Source organism: Hyaena hyaena, unplaced genomic scaffold (genome assembly GCF_003009895.1).
Source record: "Hyaena hyaena isolate Hyena2069 unplaced genomic scaffold, ASM300989v1 scaffold_568, whole genome shotgun sequence".
In the NCBI taxonomy this organism is placed as follows: Eukaryota; Metazoa; Chordata; class Mammalia; order Carnivora; family Hyaenidae; genus Hyaena; species Hyaena hyaena.
This window is the reverse complement of record NW_024081199.1, coordinates 906805-927837: the sequence shown is the minus strand read 5'-3', so window position 1 is coordinate 927837 and position 21033 is coordinate 906805. Positions and strand designations below refer to the sequence as shown.

The window sequence follows — 21033 nt, the reverse complement described above, 5'->3', positions numbered from 1 at the left end:
ATGGCTTACTATCAGAGCTCTTTGTGTAGTGTGATATTAATGATTATATCATAGGTATGTTATTCCTGGGAAAGATGGCAGTGTCACCAAAATGTAAGCAGTACCTTAGTGCTTCATAAATTTGAGAGGAGGAAAATGTTCTTATGGAGAAGTGGTACTTCTTACTGAAGTTTTGGCAAAAAGTGATCTCTTTTGAAATGTTTTTAGGACCTAAAAAGTGACCAGGAGAGAGGAGAACTTATGAGGATTCAGAAGGATTCAGAGGATTAATGTACCCTCTGATATGCAGGCTTCTGTTGACTGCAACTAATTTTTTTGCCCCCCAATTCACTTTGTTTTTAAACTCCTAAACCTACCCATTTTTATTTCTTTTTGACCCTTTCACCCAGCTTACATTTCTAATGGAAACGTTTACAATTCCTCAGTAAGTTTAGTTTGCTGTGGTGATTTCTTTTTAAAAAATAGCAAAACTTGTCAATTTCACAGATATTTCAAAGTAGCATATCAAAAATTTACACGGTGACAAAATCGGCTTTTCATTTAGGGAAATGATACAAATATTATCAGTGATATACTTACCTAAAACATAGGGTGATTTTTTTTTTAAGTTTTACGTCTGCTTCTTCTGTCAATTTGTGAAATTGACTTTAGTCTTTTTAGTGGTGTGTCTTAAATATATAAAATACAGAAATTATGAATGCTGTTCCTCTCTTTCTAAAACTTCCCTATAATGTTAAATAGATTTCTCTGTGTTGATGAATTATGCTGGTGAATTAAGTATCACAGATTAAGAGGAAAATTAAGCTTTCATTGTTTTCCGTGCTTTTTCTTATATTAAAGTACGTATTGTGTTATAAGCGCTATATATTTAAAGCCTGTTATATTATAATGACAGTTTTAAGAATTATATTTTGGTTTGAAGTACACTTTTATGGCTCATATATTTCTATATCTCATTTTTAGAGACAAATAGAATTTAAAAATGGATGAAGAATTAAAGCCTATATTCTAATTTATAACTCTCCAGAAATAGCAATAATATTTTTAAATAATAGGTGATTTTGTATAGCTGTATTTATATTTGGTTTATCTCTGATTTTCATAACTTGGTAAAACCTAGTAGATTTTATGGAAGACCTTCAGACACCATTAGAAAAACCGAGATCATCTGCATCCTAACCTCATACTTATGAGTGATAACATCACTCTCATAATAAAGAAAAGAAACTCTGTTTAGAATCATGGGTCCAGATTTTTATCAGCATCTTAACAGAGTCTATTTAATTGTTCATTAGGAATACATTAGTACCTTATTTTCTCTAAAAAATAATTTTAAAATTCAGTAACTCCTTTCTCAGAGTAGCACAATATAAACTAAAGTTTAAATCCTGTCCCTTGAAATTTTTAATAATGGAGTTGGTATTTATTCAGTTCCCTTTGAATTTTAATAAATAAGAATAAATGCTCATTGATACAGTGAGATGGCTGATTTCGAGATAAGCCCAAGTGCTCACAGATTTTTTTCCATGAGATTCGGCTTATTTGTTTTATAGAGAAGCCACTTTAAAATGTGTCCTTAGCGTGAATGCTTTGCAAATAACTAGATACCTTTTCACACTTTTCCATCAAAGTTACCTTCAAATGAATGCCTCCACATACTTGAGCAAGACCACTTAATAGCTAACAGTATGCTTGAAGTACCTAGTTGAGCAAGGTGTTTCACATCCTAAATACGAGATGCAGGATTTTCCACAATACTTCAGTGGTACCTGCGATACTTTTTTCCTGATTGATCACCATGTGAAACATTTTATTTTTAAAGGATCATCATTTTAATGTATCTCTCTTCAGGAACCTCCAGCACCCATTTCTTCTTCTCTCGTGTGGTTGGCCAGCTGGCTGTAGTGAGAAAAAGTCCTGAGAGCAGTGCTTTTGGCCACCTGAAGGGTCTGGCACTAGGAGACATAGCACACTAAAATGAGCAAATGAAACTGACATGGTTAGGTGCTCTTGGTTTGATTTTTATTTATTTTGGTATCACTAGCCTCTGGTGTGGAAACAGGTGTGTAGTGTCCAAAGAACTGTTTTAGTGGCGTGTAAGCTGTGGTTAAATCATGTCAAGCCAGCGAGGGACAGGTCTCTAGAAGTATGCTTGTAATTTAATATGGTGTGCATCATACGGTGTTCAGCTCAGCATTCTTATTTATTTGGACATCTTTTTCTCTTTCAGGAGAAAACTTTGCAGAATTCAGATCTGCAAGCACTGATGACGGTTTCACCGATTTTAAAACTGCCGATAGTCTATCACCACTAGAGCCACCAACAAAAGACCAAACTTTTCCAGCAGCCTTCCCCTCAGGAGCTGTACAACAGAAACAACAAATACAACTGAAAAATCCTCTGAACTTAGCAGACCTAGATATGTTTTCCTCAGTTAACTGCAGCAGTGAGAAACCATTGTCTTTTTCAGCTGCTTTTAGTGCATCCAAATCTGTTTCCACACGACCACAGCCAACAGGATCTGCTGCAGCTACGACAGCATTGGCATCAACTAAGATGTCTAGTTTGGCTGATGATTTTGGAGAATTCAACCTTTTTGGGGAATATTCTAGCCCAGCATCTGTTGGGGAACAGGATGACTTTGCAGATTTTATGGCTTTCAGTAATAGCTCTGTTTCATCTGAGCAAAAGGCAGATGACAAATATGAAGCCCTTAAGGAGGAAGCTAGCCCTGTTCCTCTAAGTGGCAGCTCAAGCAGCACAGTGAAGAGTGGACAAAACTCCGCTGCCGCATCTACCAAATATGATGTCTTCAAACAACTTTCTCTGGAAGGATCTGGGCAGGGGATTGAAGAACTGAAAGATAACACCCCTTCAGGAAAAAGTGATGATGATTTTGCTGACTTCCACTCCAGTAAATTTTCTTCCATGAACTCAGACAAATCCCTAGGTGAGAAGTCAGTGGCTTTCAGACACACCAAAGAGGACTCTGCTTCAGTGAAGTCCTTGGATCTCCCGTCCATTGGTGGCAGCAGTGTTGGCAAGGAGGACTCTGAAGATGCACTCTCTGTTCAGTTTGACATGAAACTGGCTGATGTGGGAGGAGATCTTAAGCATGTCATGTCTGATAGCTCTTTGGATTTACCAACAGTTAGTGGCCAGCATCCTCCTGCTGCAGGTGAGGAATTGGTGAGACTACTCTGGTGATGGTGATGTAGATTTCAAAGATGGTTCGGTGGGTGTTGATTTACAGTAGGGTAAGGCTCTGGCTCTTAACCTTAATGGATTTCTAATAACCTCTTCATTGCCAGTGCCATTGATGCAGTGTTAAATTCAATTCTGTGGGTACTTGGATATATGGATCCCACGAATACTCTGGAACTTAGACTGGATAGCTAAAATATTTTTATTTTCAAAATCTAACACCAACTTGGTGTTAGAGACACATAAAAATCCGCTCTAAATGAACCCTACATCACCAGGAATTTTATAAAGACTTTTGCAGTGCTCGGTACTGTTCCTCCATTTCTGTGAGTGAGGTCAGTGTTTTCCTCTCCTTTTCTTTTCTCTTGGGTCTGTTTGGCAGCTGCCAATATAGTATTCTGTTTGGCTGACAGAACTGATTCTTGTTAGGCCAAGTCTTAGTAAAAATTAGTCTAGCCAGTCATACTGCAGTTTGCCACGTCCCCACAAGAGAGGAGGGAAAGAGTGTGTGTGTGGATGTCCTGTGAGCCAGAGTCTGGCAAGGAGGAGGGCATGAGTCGTTCGTTAGTGGAGTTCGGGTAGGGTTTTCAGCGTTAATTCTATTACTGAAGGTATTAAATTGTAACACATCTGTAGATGGTAGAATAGGGTAACTACTCATTTTCTCTTAAAATGTTTGAAAACATCCTCTAAGGGAGCCCTCTTTAAATTCTGTACGGATTTACATGTGGCAGTTTATTCTCTAGTCCAACTTCCTGTCATAAAATGTAGATTCCCAAGTGTCCTCGTTTTTATTTTGTTTTGTTATTTGGTATGTTATATAAAAAGATAAACCCATTTTGTGGCCTTTAATAACGGGAACTATCTCAGTATTACTGTATTATTTTAGAAAACGTATTATGCATATGAAGGGTTTGTTGTTTTTTAAACTAGAGAGGGACCTGTAAGACACTTCCAAGTTTACAGATTCTGGCAGAAATGTTAGAGTATTACGGCTTTTGCACGTGTCACATTGGTAAGTCAAAAAACAAAATTGCACCCATGCTTTGGCTGTTCAAGTGTTGGAGGTATCCTTAAACGGGGTGCTGAACCAAGAGCAGGTGTGTCAGAGAGCTTGCGTGTCTCCCGCGGTGGCTTGCTGAGACTTTGTCCGGGGCGGTGGGCCATCTGCGGGGCGCTTTGTGCCCCTGTCAACTTCCTTTCTTTGTGGTTTTCCTCAGATGTTTTCCCTTTTGTGTTTTTTATGTTTGTTTGTGTTGTTTTTGCTGCTCTTTGTTTGATAGAGTGATTCTGTTTCTCTTTTTTGTACGAGCTGCTTGAGCCACCGTGGTTGGTTGCAGAGTGCTCTGTTTTTTTGAACAATATCTGATTTTTACTTAAAAATCTCATAACATGTATACTAGCCTTCTGGACTCTCAAGTTCCTAAGTAAAAGCTATTTTTCTGAAAGTGAATCTATATTCTTTCATAGTGCCAAGCTAGATGTCTTTATGAGATGAGTCTAATCAGGTTTGGGATGTCTTTCTTTTTCCTTCTTTTAAGATTTTTCCATTTTATTTGGGGAGGGGAGGTTTTTTGACTGAGCTTGTTCTGATTGACCTGTTAAAATAATCTTCTGTGCACATGTTCTTTTATGTATGTTTGGAACATTTCCAGCTTGGAACCTGTAACGTTCAAGCCAAGTCTCTTCAGTTTGAGGATATCCTTAAAAGAAGATTGTTTCCTCTTTTTGATCTGTAAACCTCCTGTCAGAAAGAGCAGTATCCCTTTAGAGCGGTTGTTACAAGGGGTTTGATGTCTGACCAGTGAGCTATATTGTTGTTGGGCAAAACTGCTGCATAAATGTACTATAGAAGGGAAATGGCAGGAACTTCTTCAATGCAGTTTGGTTTTACTTTATCCTCATGTTGACTGCAGTATCTCATGCTCTCTTAGTCTGAGGGTTAAAGGTACTTCTCATTGGAGAAATAAAAAGTGGGCTGATGAAAAGAGAATGAAACCTAGTAGACTGCTATCTCTGTAGACCTTAGTGTTGTCAAGAAACCCTAACTTAACTCTGAAGGGGATACTGTCTCTTTTAACTCTTGCGATAATTCTTTGTATGGAAGGTAGATAATACTAATAATAACATTGCCTGATTTCTCTGCGTATTATTACATTTAACCCTTTGAGCCCTTGCTGCATATAATTTCAACGAGGCTGCTTTATCCCCACCACTAAATTTAATCTCTCTGGCACCGAAGCATCTTGATGTGCAGTCATTACAATCATCTGGTTTTGTTGGCAGCAAGAGCTTACCCTCACTTGTGACACTCTCAAAGGGTTAGTGAGCCTTCTGTAGCTCCCTACCTACCTGTAAAGTAGCTCTTCTTTGAAAATCGTTGTATTTTAATCAGCGCCTTATTATCAGTATTTTTTTTTCTTTTTGGCTGCTTATCTGATGTCTTTTTTTCAATTTAGACATTTTCTGTGTGAATGTGCCTTTTTGAACTTGCTTTGGTATATTCCTCTGCAAATACTGATCTGCATGCTTATTCTGATGACTTCTTTTCCACTCTTCTGTACTACTTCTTTTGTGATCTGTAAGTCCTATGTTAATAAATAATTCTTTGGCATATTTTGAAAGTGTGGGGATGTGTGTAATTTGTACTTTTTCAGGGTTAGACCAAAGAATACCTGGTCCGTATCAAGGGTAAAGCAGTAGCACCTCCTGTGATTAGGGGTTTTTTCCCTTTTGTCTCTCCAAATACCTTTCTCCTAAGAAAGTATTGGTTTAGCCTTTCCCCCTTATAATCCCACTGATACAAATGTTTAACATGGCACTGGATTCAAATGTAACTTTAAATGTTTGAAGAATAAGTGTAAACCTTCCACTATGTAATAGGGAAAGTTACTCCTTTCATCTAGTGAGAAAACGGGAGTCGATTTTATTGCTTAGTAAACCTCACAGAGCCTGCCTCCAACAAGGAGTTACACTGTGAAGGGGCGGGGGGGGGGGGGGGGGGGTGCAGGTGAGGGGCAGATCTACCGGTTGAGTGTTGGGGACAGGGGATATATCTGTTGATAACCAGATGTCTGTAAATTTAATTTAAAGTAAATCATGAAGTGGTGTTGGGATGGACTTCTGAGCACAGTACATGCAAACTGAATTTAAATTGATAATCTATGTGATGGAGAGTGGTCAGTGTCAATACTAGGAAGTCTTCAGGACTAAATTCAGTGTGGGTCTGAAATAGGTGCTCGCCCTCTACTTGTAGAGCATGATACCCTCCAGTTTTAGAATGTATTATAAAGCTCACAGTCCATAAAGCAATTTCTTAAAATGATTTGAGGATGTCCTCAAAGTAAGCTTTAAACCACTTTCATTTTTAAGAAGATAATTCTAGAAAGACACACAAAAGGTAGCAATAAGAGAATGCTAAGTCTGGAAAATATATTTTCCATCTTAAGAGTATATTAATAGCAAAAAACCTTGGGAATACTATGGTTTTTTAGATCATAAACCCAAGACCAATTTGGATTGTTCCCATGGTTTACTTTTTTTTCTTGTATTTTGAAATTTTAGTTCTTTTCTAAAAATTTGAGGCAGAAAGGAAATTAAACCATTGAAAATGAGGATTTTGAAGAGGATTCCAGAGAGATCACTTACAGTATCTGCAATAGGCCATTTGAGAAAGAAAAAGGTTACATGTGGGGCCGCCTGGGTGGCTCAGTCCGTTGAGTGCCGACTTCGGCTCAGGTCATGATCTCACAGTTCGTGGGTTCGAGCCCCACATTGGGCTCTGTGCTGACAGCTCAGAGCCTGGAGCCTGTTTCTGATTCTGTGTCTCCTTCTCTCTCTGACCCTCCCCTGCTCACGCTGTCTCTCTTCTCAGAAATAAATAAAAAACATTAAAAAAAAAAAGAAAAAGAAAAAGGTTGCATGTTGGGGGTTAGATTAATTCAAAGAGGGGCACCTGGGTGGCTCAGTCAGTTAAATGTCTGACTTCAGCTCAGGTCATGATCTCACAGTTTGTGAGTTTGAGCCCCACATCCGGCTCTGTGCTGACAGTTCCAAGCCTGGAGCCTGCTTCGGATTCTGTCTCCTTCTCTCTGCCCCTCCCCTGCTTGCTAACTTGCTCTCTCTCTCTTTCTCTCTCTCTCAAAAATAAACAGACATTAAAAAATTTTTTTTAAGTAACATTTAGATTAATTCAAAGAAAAGCTGAGTCTGCCAATTCAAACTACTGTGTTTTCCATAAATTAATGCTGTATAAAGTTGGATAATACTTGGTTTCAGAAACCTTGTGTAAAATATATTATGTTTTAATTATGATGTATGCTGCTAACTAATTTGGAAGAAAGAGATCTTGGTGTAGCCTCCATCTAGTGATAATACCAACTGCCCTTTATTTAGAATTTTCTAGTGCTATGTCTAAGACCAGTCTTGTGGTGGCTTTGGCTAAGAAATTCCTTTGTCAATGAAATTATCTAATGCTAAACTGGCCCATCTGGGACTGCTTTATTTTATCCTTCCTGCATTTATCTGAGCAGGCTGAACTGTGTGTAAAATATAATCACATTTATAAACTGAGCGGTTAATGTTTCCAGAGTAACATTACTTTTTAGGGAGGAAGTCTTACTAATATAGTAATATAAACTTGCAACAAAGACTTGAAGAACTCTATGCTATAGGTTCAAGCAAACAAATGAATCCTGTTCTGTTTACTCGTATGCCAAATAAAGTAATACAGTTAGTGCTTACGTCAGACATCAGTGCATGAGCAGTTGTACATCTGTATTCATATTCTACATTCACTCTGTTGTTCACATTAAAATCTCTACAGATTTTTAAAAGTAGCAAATGAACAAGAAAGGGATGCTGGCAGTATCAAAGAAGCTGGGCTAAATCCTAAAATAACTCAAAGAATTTTTATTATTATTTTTTTGTCTTTAAAAAAATTTTTTAATGTTTATTTTTGAGAGAGAGAGAAAGAGAGAGCGTGAGCAGGGGAGGCGCAGAGAGAGGGGAGACACAGAATCTGAAGCAGGCGCCAGGCTCTGAGCTGGCTGTCAGCACAGAGCCTGACACAAGGCTTGAACCCATGAACCGTGAGATCATGACCTGAGTGGGAGTTGGACACTAAACCAACTGAGCCACCCAGGCACCCCAATTTTTCTTTAAAAAAAAAAAAAAAAGCTTGAGAAAGAGAGAATACAAGTGGGAGAGGGGCAGAAAGAGAATCCCAAGCAGGCTCCACACTGTCAGCACAGAGCCCAATGTGGGGCTTAAACTCATGAACCAGGAGATCATGACCTGAGTCAAAGTCAGACACTTAACCAACTGAGCCTCGGGTCCCTCAGAATCAAATTATGTTTAAAGAGCTGCTTCTAGCTTTGTTTTTCTATCAGTTGAACTCTTGATAAGTTATTTTGGAAAATGTTGGCCTGGTGGCTTGGAGAGCATAATAAGATTTTGTGCATAGGAGGGTCTTCTGGGTGCGGCTCTCTCTCTCTCTCTCGCATGGCCAAAAGGCCCCAAATGCAATTGCCATCTTCTGTGCTCATTTGGTGAGATTTTTAATGATGACCATGAGCAGTCTTACTGTACATACAGTTGATCCTTGAACAACATGGAGGTTAGGAGCACTAATCCCAGTGCAGTCTAGGATCCACATACAACTTTTGACTAATAGCCTATCATTGACCAGAAGCCTTACAGATAATATAAAGTCGATTAACACATATATTGTATTACATATTGTATTCCAGTAAAGTAAGCTAGCAAAAAGAAAGTGTTACTAAGAAAATCACAAGGAAGAGAAAATAACATTTACAGTACTAAACTGTATTTATTTTTAAAGATCCAGGTATGAGTGGACCTGTACAGTTCAGACCTGTGTTGTTCAAGGGTCAGCGGTATGTCCTGACACCATTCCTTGTCCTTCTAGCCCCCTTTGACTTAAAATACCCACAGAATAACTGCTTTTCTTTATTGAACTTAAAGCCCTGACACAGGAACCTGAAGGTGCTTACAGAGAGCGTGGTTATCTTTCAAACCCTAGATGTATGTGAGATGGTACAAATGAAGAATGGGAGGTGTCCATGCAAATTAGAAAACACTAGAAGGCAGTCATACAGCAGTCTTTTGTAGCCTGTCATACTTAACACTGTGATCATTTTCCTCTTTTCTTCAATAATTCTCAGAGTGTTTGAGACTTACAGGACACAGCCCAGGGTTTATAGTTAATAGAGAATGTAAAGGTAGAATAGGGCCAAAGGTAGAAAGAAGTTGGAATGTATACGTATTTCATGGTTTGCTTTGAAGTTTGGCTTAAATCACTATTAGAAATTAAAAGATATTTCTTCCTCAGTCCAGTGCACATTTTTATTGCTATATAAAACACTGGAGAATAGTGGACTTTGCACATGTATCCTTTCTTCTTTTTCTAAAACCCCCTTCTCAAAAGCCAGTAACATAATCACCTGGGTATATGCTTACAGCTTTAGAAAACTTCCATAGGAATTGGTATGGCCTTTGTGTCTTGTGGCAGCTCACATTCTTTGTTCCAAGAAATATGTTGTTTTTGTGTTCAGCATCCGTTCAGAATAGAGGTTCTGGAAAAGACTGATAGGGTTACTTGCCAGTATAAGCAAGAAATCCATGTCTTGATTTGAGATCCATGATGGAAAGGAGCTCACATAGTTTATTCCTTTGGCCTTTGTAATGGACATTCCTGGTAGTAAACAAATGTCTGTATTACAGCACACAGTTTGGCCTATTATCTGTGTGCAATTGCAGTTCAACCTAGCACAGCCTAAGAGTTCTCCGGTAGAATTGGAGTGATTCTCTGTTTGTTTTATGGCAGCCATTCTGTTTTCTTTTTCCTTTTTCTCTTGCAATTTTCAGAATTCAGCTATTGAATGGAAGACCCACCTATAGAAACTTCAGTGATTACAAAATGTGGGTTATTCCATATCATTTTTGTAGACAGGCTTCCATCACTTACATCGTAGGTCTCACAGAACTTTAATATTTTTAAGACTGTCCTACAATAATACATGGAATTTGCTTAGAGAATGTAAAACTGTTAATATGGAGCAATGAGAAATTTTCTTGGTTTAACCTACCCTCAGTGAATTGATTTACCACAATTTTCTTAGAAAACGGTTTACTAATATTCACCATGCCAGGAAATACTACTCAGTTTTAATATTATTTATAAGTACTAAGATTTAGGAATACCATGTTCTCATATTCCTTATGTAATTCAGCTTTAGTATTTCCTTATGTGTTCAAATGAATTGCACTTAAGTAATTTTTTTTACATAATATTAGCCAAGAAATAAGCAAAAGTAAACTTTTAAAATAAGCCTTGAGGCTGGATTTTGGTATATCTTGTATATTTATACTTCTTTTTTTAATTATAAAATAATTCATTTTTTAAAAATCCTTCATTTGGTCATTTTTGTGAATTGCTCCAAAAGTCAAAATGTTATGCCTCTCTTTCATTTTTAGTAAAAATAAGATTTTGAAAATATTTAAAAGCTCTTCAGCTAAGGTAGTCCCTTATTGCTTATAATGCCTTTTGCCTCATTATATTCCAGCCATTTTTGGTTGTTTTTAAAAACCCTTGTTTTTTTCTTACTGCATAATTGCACAAAAGGATCTTTTTATTGCTATAGCAGCTGGGTTGTGGTTTTCAAACTAGAGCCTAATTTTCTAATAAATTTACTTTTGGTTTTGGGGGAAATTGCTACCCCTTTATGGGATGAGATTCTTGAAGCAGTTCGTAATACAGCTTCCCCAAAAAGCTTTCTGGTAGGGTCGAATAATAAAAATATCCATATTGTGAGACATTTTTCTGAATGCGCACCCCTTGAAGACTACTCTCGTGTGTCATTGCATCTGCCTCCTAATTGAAGGTCCCCTCATTGGGGTCAGTGCGCCTTCTGATCCCTTTAAAAAATAGTGGTGGCTGGGGGTCGGGGGATGAAACGCTACAGCCAGAGATTAAGAAAGCATTTTGCCTGAAGCCTTGTTTAATTCATTCTAAACTGTACAGTTTTCACCTGAATCCTTGTTTCCCATTTTTTAATGAGCCAAATTAGAAAGGTACCATTTGCACCATAGAGGTTTAAAACATACTGTTCTGTGAAACCTGGTACCCGCTTTTGGCTGGTTTGCCTTTCATGTAATCTAGGGTTTTCCACTTTTATTATTTATTTAGTACCCTTTTCCTACTTGAGTTTAAAGAGAGAGTGGTGTGACATATACTGTCAGGAGAGCTATGGACATGGCAGGAGCCCCTTAGCCCTCAGAGGAAGAAAGAGAAAATTACTGAGTGTGGTCCACATATAGACTTAGTTCGGAAAACCTGGATCAGTGAACTGACGAGCATTGGCCTTGTAAAGTACGCTTGCGGTCGTCAGAGAGGGAGTCTGCATCGGCCCTCCGGCCTCCCTCGACACAGCGACCCAGATGACACTCAGCCCGCCAGCCAGGCTGCATAGACCACGCTGCTGAAACGAGGGTGCTCTACTCGAGTAGCTTTTGGCCTCAGCTGGCTGTGCTTTTTGAAAATGGGCAAGAAACTGCCCCTTATCAGACCTTTAAAATGATGAGCTGGCCCTTCATTTTCACTCTGAGATAATTCCATCGTAGGCTGTAAGCAGCACCTGAATGTCAAATGGAGGCCGGTGGCGACTCTGCTGTACAGATGCTGCTCTTACGTATTGCTCACCCGGCATCGAGCAGGGCCCTTTACCCACATTATTGGGGAGTCGACACAACACAGGCCCTTCCATGAGCAAGCCAAGGTTAAGAAACATTAAGTAGCTTGCCCGGCTTCACACAAGTAGTAGGTGGCTAGGAGTTGGACCCTGATCCATCTAAATCAAAAACCTACATTCTCTCTAGTGTTTTATGCTCCCTCTGAGATTATTTAAACGTCTATGAAGAATGCTTTGTGAAATGAGTCTTCTATGCTAGCATTTCCTTCGTTTTCTTCTTTCTTTTCTTTTTTCTTATTTTTTTTTTTTTTTAATAAGGGGCTAATATATAGTTGAAGGAGAAACAGGAGCCCACCAGGACCCAGACCTTTGATTATGTTTTTTAGAGGTTAAAGTAGATTAGGTTGATTTTTCTTTCCTCATATACTCCATCACAGCAGTATGACGTCCATATTGACCAAAATAACAACTAGGTAAGTAACCACTTAATTAAAATCTTCTGTTTGACCTAGCAAAACAGATTCCTAAGGATGGGTTAAAAGTTAGGTGACATTACTTGCACTTTACTTTTGAGAAATTGTCAGTTTCTAAGTAGTTTGTCATGTACATTTTGTCCATCCATGTGTTAAAGGAACATTCCTCAACCAAGTTGGGACAAAAGGCACCAGTTATAGGCAGGGGGTAATAAAGCTTATAAGTGAACAGTTTATTAAATAACCCTAATTATGTCATATGTTGGTAGATGATATTCCTGTCTTATTATAGTAATCTTTATATGCAAAGAAAATAACTTTGTAACTAAGTATAAATGCCAACTCAAAGCTAATATGGGGTTTTAAAGATCAGATTTTACAGCCTGATTCCTTTAATTTTAGTACAAGCTCTAAATTTAGTTAACTCCAACATAGCATAAAACTAATCAAATACACTAGACACTTTGTTTCTGCAGAGTTTAGGGCATCTTGCCTAAATCATGAGCTTGCCTCTAATTGTGGGGTCTTATTTCCCTTTCAGATATAGAGGACTTAAAATATGCTGCTTTTGGAACCTACAGTAGCAATTTTGCAGTGAGCACACTTACGAGCTATGACTGGTCAGACAGGGATGATGCATCTCAGGGCAGAAAACTCTCTCCATTTGTCCTCTCAGCAGGAAGCGGGCCCTCCTCAGCTGCCTTGGTTCTTCAAAAGAAAGAGACTTCATTTGGCAGTTCCGAAAACATCACCATGACCTCTCTCTCCCGAGTAACAACCTTCACAAGTGAAGATGCTCTTCCAGAGGCCACCTTCCCAGCTTTTGCCAGTTTTAAAGATGTGATTCCTCAGACCAGTGAGCAAAAGGAATATGAAAGTGGGGACTATAAAGATTTCACGAGACAGGACTTGCCTACAGTTGAGCGGAGCCCCGAGGCCACCTGTCCAAGCCCAGCCTCCAGCGGCACTTCTCACGACACCCCCAAAGAATGTGCAGATGACTTTGGAGAGTTTCAAAGTGAAAAGCCCAAAATCAGCAAATTTGACTTTTTGGTGGCCAATTCACAAAGCAAAATGAAATCCAGTGAAGAAATGATCAAGAGTGAGCTGGCGACCTTTGACCTTTCTGTTCAAGGTGAGTGGCTTTCAGTGTTGATTGTACTGTAGTACTTTCTTCTGCTGACGTATTAGACATTCTTTCTAACAGAAAGTTGGTCTCTGGTTTAGTGAGAAATGGATTTGCAGCCTCTGCAATCAGGGTCTATTATAGATGGCTGTAAAAAAAAAAAAAAGAAAAGTTTGCAGCTAAACTGAAGTCAAGCCAGTATCCCTCCGATAATTGCTTTTTGGGCTAAAAACAAGCACAGCATGTAGTTTGTTCATTAGCTTGTTGGCTAGAGGGGTGCTGTGGTAAAAGAGCCAGAGATGGATTTGATGCTCTTGTGGACAAGTCAGCCCTGCTCTTATTCCCTGGCTGTGGACTGTGTTTTTTAATCCAGAGGAAGTTTATTTATTTATTTTGAAAGAGAGAGCATGAGTGGAGAAGGGGCAGAGAGAGAGGGAGACAGAGAATCCCAGTAGGCTCCTCACTGTCACCACAGAGCCTGATGTGAGGCTTGAACTCACAAACTGAGATCACAGCCTGAACTAAAGCCAAGAGTCAGCTGCCTAAATGACTTGAGCCACCCAGGTGCCCCTGCAGACTTGTTTTGATTGATCTGCACAGAAGGTTGTTTTTTTTTTAATGTGCTGCCAGCTGATAAGAATCATGAGATTTCACAATCTGGATTTCTAGCTTTTCTTGAAAAGCTATTTCTTGGCAATACAAGGCCTGTATCCTCCCTTTTGACAACCCGGTGGAGCTGAGTGGCACTGCCCCCTCCACCAGATGTGGTGTGCTGTCCCCCTTGTGACACTCCCCATCATCTCTTCTGTCTGAAATGGGCTGACCCACTTCAGTCATGCACTTGACCTGCCTGCTCTCTGAAGGCATTTGAGTTTGCCCCTCTGCTTTAATCCCATCCTGACGGAGGCATTCTTGATTTCTGTTGGATTGAGAGTATGTGGGAGCTCAGTGCAAATCCGTGACTAATGACTGGAAACGCAACACGACTCTTATGCACTGATATTTAAAAAGACACTTTGTCCTCCTGACTTCAGTGGTTTTGCACTTAGAATTATGGAAGAATTGTGTTAGATCAAAGAATAGTAATGGAGAAAATTAAAGGCAGGGAAACCAAGCAGACATGAACAATCAGAAGGATTCACCACAGGGCATACCTCATTTTATTGTGCCTTCTGGGTACTGGGTTTTTTTTTACAGTTTGAAGATTTGTCACAGCCTTAGGTCAAGCAAGTCTGCCTGTGCCATTGTTGCAACAGTGTTTGCTCACTTTGTGTCTCCGTGCCACATTTTGGCGATTCTCGCAACATCTCAAACTTTTTTAATATTACTTGGCTATGGTGATCTGTGGTCAGTGATTAGAACTCACTGAAAGCTCAAATGATGGCCAGGATTTTTTATCAATGAAGTATTTTTTTTAATCTATCGCATATTAATTTTTTGGACATAGTGCTATTTATTGCCCACTTAATAGACTACAGCGTAGAGTAAGAATAACTTTTATCTGTACTGGGAAACCGAAAAGTTCATTCGACTCACTTTATTGCAATATTCCCTTTATCGATGTGGTTGGGAGCCAAAGCTGCAACATCTCCAAGCTATGGCTGGGTAGCTTGCCAGAGAAGAATGAACAGGGATTGTGTTTCTGAATGTCTCATGACATCTAAAGAGGAGACTCATGTTAGCAAGGAAAAGCTTCGGCTTGAATTAAGCTGAGTAATCAGAACCTTTGTGCCGTCCACTTCTCCAGGGTCACACAAAAGGAGTTTGAGCCTTGGTGATAAAGAAATAAGCCGTTCTTCTCCTTCTCCGGCTTTGGAGCAGCCTTTCAGGGACCGTTCCAACACTCTGAGTGAGAAGCCGGCTCTGCCTGTCATCCGTGACAAGTACAAAGATCTGACAGGAGAGGTGGAGGTGAGCAGGGGCATTTCTACAGCGGGGGGTAGGGAAAAGACCAGCCAAGCACTCAGGGCCTCGGGGAAAACCACTTTCAACTTTCATATGGGGAAGCGAGGAGCAGAAAGTCACATGGCACCAGCCACAAAATATGCAATTAAAATGAGAGAATGGCAGCATTAGCCATGGGTGAAAATACTTCTCAGGTGGGACATCTACTGAGAGGAGTCAGCGACCTTAAAATGGAAATTGTTCGGGAGACTTCACGAGGAAGGGTGTTTGGGGGAAATTTTCTTTGAGCACTTAGACTTCATCACTTTAGACTTGGTGAATGTTCAAACACCAGATAGAGGAAACGGGGAAGGTATTCAGGATTTGCTGCGTCTTAGTCCCACGCTGGCTTCCTCCTACAGCTGATGCTCTTAACTCTCCTCGGTGGCCTCCTCACCATTCATCCGTGCTCATGCACACAAGGCATCCTAACTGTGGAGTGGGAAGCTGGTGGTTTAGGATTAGCTCTTGTACTAAGCACCGGTGTGGGGAGTGCCTTTGGAGAAGCTGACAGTATCACTAGAACCAATGAGGCAACATTTACAGAGGGAACTGCTATGAAACATCCCCTCAGACTCACAGATCATGTGCTCAGAAGGTACACTTAGTCATTATGAAGAGTCATCAGGGGTTTCAAAAGAGAAACTATGCTTGAAGTACTGTGGTTTTAATAAAAGGTAAAGCCTTCCGATGCTCTTTACATTGACAGAAACCATAGAGGACTCCAGTGCTCCCTGTTTAACCCAGTTCTTTTTATAAATTTCATAGGAGAATGAGAGATATGCATACGAATGGCAGAGGTGCCTGGGGAGTGCCCTAGATGTGAGTATGTCCCTTTTGCGGTGCTTTCTCGTGTGTGGGTGCTGTCTTGTGCCACGTTGACATCTCCTTGGTGCCTTTGAATGGACAGAGGAAAACCTGAGGAGAGCACTTTCTCCATGGCCTTGTGCAAAGGGAAGCCGAATGGAAACCCATATGTCTTAAGTGAGGCTTCTTTCACATGTGTGATAGCAAACACTGGCTCATTTGTCACTTGTGCCCTCACCTGTCACTGTGTTTAAGAAATAACAAAATGAGGGGCGCCTGGATGGCTCAGTTAGCTGAGCATCCGACTCTTGATTTCAGCTCAGGTTGTGATCCCAGGGTCAGGGATTGAGCCCTGTGTTGGCTCCATGCTGAGAATGGAGCTTGCTCAAGATTCTCTCTCTCTCTCTCTCTCTCCCCTTCTCTCCCTCTATCCCTCCTCCCTCTCCCTCCCTCTCCCTCTGCCCCTCCCCCACGCACATGTGCACATTTTTGCTCTCTTTCTATCTCTCTAAAAATAAAAAAAAGAAAATAAATATCATTAATGCTGCCTAAATTAAAATAACATTTAAACTAAAGAACCTCTGTCTTTTCTCTTCCAAAGAAATGGAGGATGGTTTCTTCAAGGTTAAAATTAAATTCTCACATTTGTTTCAGCATGGTTATATACATATATCAGTCAGTCATGCTTTTTCACACCTCTTGGCTTCCCTGTTGGGTTCTCTACTAACAGTAAATTGATTTGCAATGACTTTTCTTGATTATATAAGGTGATGTGATTTCATTTCTTGTAGGTCATTAAGAAGGCAAATGATACCTTAAATGGAATCAGTAGTAGCTCTGTGTGCACAGAAGTAATTCAGTCAGCCCAAGGCATGGAATATTTATTAGGTACGTTCTTTTATGTTTTACTTATTCAAAATCCTGACACTTGACAGTATTTTCAGTTTTCCCTTATGTTAAGTATTTTAATCTAGGTCTTTCAAGGGGCGCCTGGGTGGCTCAGTCGGTTAAGCGTCCAACTTCGGCTCAGGTCATGATCTCACGCGGTTTGTGGGTTCGAGCCCTGTGTCGGGCTCTGTGCTGACAGCTAGCTCAGAGCCTGGAACCTGCTTTGGATTCTGTGTCTCCCTCTCTCTCTGATCCTCCACTGCTTACGCTGTCTCTCTCTCTCTTTCTTAAAAATAAACAGAACGTTAAAAAATTTAGATCTTTCAAGTTATGTATGACTTCACTAAGTAGCATCTTCATTTGTGGGTGAGATGGTTAAGTCACAGACAGAAACCACACTATTTGACTTAAGGTATCTGTGGCAAAGTTTTTCAGTCCTTATTATACACATACTAGCAACAGCAATGTAAAATTGCATCTGTGTTCCTGGTTTATCAAAGAATCTGAACTGGAATGAAAACATTGGGTCTCCAATGAATGCCTTACCATGCTCTGTCGATTCTTCCTTTCCACCCCTTCAGGACATCACTGATTCCTTACCTCCCTGACTACCTTCAGCTGTTAAATGTCCCAGTCCAAATGGAAACTCCAGTCTCTGTCCACTCCAGTGTTCCTTTCCTCCTGCAGTTCCCGCTGGGCCCGTGGCCAGAGCCACGCACACTGGGCCCTAGTCTTTGTCACATCTCGCTCAGGTGTCACCTGCTGAGGGAGGTCTTCCCTGGCCTCCCTTTCTCAAGCCTGTGTCCTCTCACCCCACCCTCGTCCTTCCTGTCCCTTTCTGTGCTTGATTTCTCTTTTGCCCTGTCACCTTTAATATCTTCTGTGTTTTACCTGTTACTATTTATTATCCGCCTCCCTCCTCTGGAAGGAACCTCCAAGAAGGGAGTGATTTGGTCTGTTTTGTTCCCTGCGAATGTCTCTAGTATGTACCTGAGCACCTGGCACGCAGTAGTCCCTCACCAGTACCTGCTGGGTGGGTGAACGGCAGAGGGATGTGGTCTCTCCTGCACTTCCCCCACCTCTTTCTTGTTCCTCCTTCCTGCTCGGCTGGCCACAGCTTTGCTGCGGGGCACACCAGCGAGTAGGGCGCCTGTCTTTCCTTGTACACGTCACCGAGTATCTGTGAGAGGTTGTCTAGAAGTCCCCTCACTCGGCGTAGGATAGGCAGTGACTGCTTTCCCCAGAGGATTGGGGAAAGAAGAAGAAAAGCCATAGTGGGCTGTACACAAGCTGACAATGTACAGCTCTGAAGACGACTCCTCCAGTCCTCTTTTTGAGAGGCTCAGGTAAAGGTTGGGATGTGTCTGGTGACTGTCCTTAGAATGTGAACATACTTGGCATTTGTCCTCCTTGCTTGAAGAACTCAGCCACAATTCAGAGACTACAGGAAAAGAGCCATCCTGTGTTTTGTTAGGTTTATAAAAGGTGCATGAAGCCACACAGTTTGTAAATCATTGGGCATTCAGAGAAGTGAATCATTTCTTAATTACCTTGTGATGATATTGACATTCAGATTCTTTTAAGCTTTTGATATTCCCATTTTTAGCCAGTTTGATGGGATTTCCCAAACTTAAACAGATGGACTTACAAAAAAGCCAGAAAAAAAAAAAAAGAGCTAATACTGCATAGTGCCTAATGTTCTACAGGCACTGTTCTAAGCCTTTTACAGTATGAACCCATTTAAATCTGTTTGGTGAGGTGCTTTTATTATCCCCATTTCACAGATGAAGAAAGTGAGGCTCTGAGAAGTTACGTGACTTGCTCACGGTTACACAGCTAGTAAGTGGCAGAGCTGGGATTTGAACCCAAGGAGTGTAGCTGTAGCCTGTGCTCTTACCAGTAAGTCACTCTGCAGCACTGGAGGTGGATCGGTCCCCAGGAGTAGTAAGTTCACTTCTGTGTAGGAACAATCCATGTTTCCAGCTAAGATAGCGTGCAGGAGTGCTGCCTTGTGCCACCCACCTCTCACTGCCTGCGCCCGACTCCACTCTCTCACTCTATAGGTGTTGTTGAGGTGTACAGAGTGACCAAGCGTGTGGAGCTGGGGATAAAAGCCACCGCGGTGTGCAGTGAGAAACTCCAGCAGCTGCTGAAGGACATCGATAAAGTGTGGAATAACCTCATTGGCTTCATGTCCCTGGCCACACTCACGGTAAGTCTGTTAGGTGTTCAGCACTTGCTTTCCTTATGTTCAGTGGTGGCCCTGACTGAAAGGTGACGGTGAGGTGCCTGCTGGATCGTGTTATGTTAAAGGAAGGAGATAATTGTGCGGGTTGCTGAGTAGCACCGCTCGGCTTCTGGAGAGCGCTGAGGCCTGTGGGGCCTCCATAAAACGAGACTGCAGGAGGACATTCACTCTGTTGACATCCTTCTTTTTTTTCACTTGTGGATTCTTTATTTAGTAATTGCTACATCCAACGCGGGGCTCACACTCACAACCCCAAGATCAAGAATCGCATGCTCTTCTGCCTGAGCCACCAGGCTCCTGTCTACCTCCTTCTTAAGGCACATGTGTATATGCATGTTTTTTTTTTTTTTTTTTTTTTTTTTTTGTATATGCATGTTTTGCAGAACATCACTGTGAGTTCCTCTCTTCGCACTTCTAGTTCCTTATGACCCCATATGTGTCTCTTTAGAAACTGTTCAGAGTGACTGTCTTGTTGCTGTCATGTGGTTCATTTAGCCTTTTCCCTTTTTTAGGTCTGTGAATTATTGCCATTTCTTCCTGTTCTGAATGGTTCTATTCTGAATATTATTTAGTAAATGAATACTAGTACTCTGAATATCCTTCAGTTCTACTCTGAATATTGTTAGACAAATGACTGTGTGTCCTTTCAGGGATATAGTGCCTCCACGACTTAAGAAGTCAGAATGTGTGTGTGTTCGTATGTAGCTGTTCCTTTTATTACATAGCTTTCCAGAGAGCTCGGGCTAGTTGGCGGTGCTGCTGGCAACATGCAGGCATACTTTTCTTTACAGTGTGTTCTAGCTTCCTTTGTCCACTTTTTCATTTAGTGAGTGTATGTTGAGTCACTAAAGGTGTTTTTATAGGTGTTTCATTTTGCAGAGGTTCTACAGTATTCCAAATGATAATTTACTCTTTCTGTTTCCTTTATGTGTAAATTGATTATCTGTCTTACCATTTGACCATATGTTCAGTGAAATATATATATATATATTTTTTTAATGTTTTTATTTATTTCTGAGAGAGAGAGACAGCGTGAGCAGGGGAGGGTAAGAGAGAGAGGGAGACACAGAATCCAAAACAGGCCCCAGGCTCTGAGCTGGCACAGAGCCTGATATGGGGCTCAAACCCACGAACCATGAGATCATGACTTGAGCCGAAGTTGATGCTTAACCGACTGAGCCATTCAGGTGCCCCACGTGTTTTGTATTTGTAATGGATGTGTACACACACACACACACACACACACACACACACACGCACGTATACAGGAAAGCTTTTATCAGTCATTTTCGTCATTTGTTCCCTTCATTTTCCATTTCATTGGGTAAAACTACTTTATTTTTATATATTCATACTGTCAGTTTGTCTCTGATAATATCCTTTATTTCACAAAAGTCAGAAATTTATCTTCCTCTCAAATCTGGAAGAAATATGCTATTGCATTATCTTTCTTTTTTTCTTTACATGTAACTAGGTGGTCCCTCTGAGCAGGACTGAGGCCACGTGGTAGATGCGGTTGTTCCTGAGCTGTGCCCACAGTCGGGGGTGGGGGTGGGTGGGTAGCTGTCCTAGCACACATCAGACGGCAGGCCCTCTCACGGTGTTTGTTGTTTCTGGTTTGTAGTATTAAGT

General features: G+C 40.7%; 1 protein-coding gene across 10 annotated transcripts in view; it reads left to right on the top strand.

Moving 5' to 3' along the window:
- SYNRG (synergin gamma) overlaps window positions 1-21033 on the top strand; it is an 83409-nt gene that overhangs the window by 46661 nt on the left and 15715 nt on the right. For 8 of the 10 annotated variants that reach the window (XM_039256343.1, XM_039256344.1, XM_039256336.1 and 5 more), the window contains 6 exons: window positions 2231-3178; window positions 12930-13523; window positions 15262-15425; window positions 16227-16280; window positions 17057-17153; window positions 19217-19365. In XM_039256343.1, coding sequence (XP_039112274.1) covers window positions 2231-3178; window positions 12930-13523; window positions 15262-15425; window positions 16227-16280; window positions 17057-17153; window positions 19217-19365 — 2006 coding nt within the window. The remainder of the gene's footprint in view (window positions 1-2230; window positions 3179-12929; window positions 13524-15261; window positions 15426-16226; window positions 16281-17056; window positions 17154-19216; window positions 19366-21033) is intronic. The other 2 variants (XM_039256342.1, XM_039256341.1) reach the window with 1 other exon arrangement.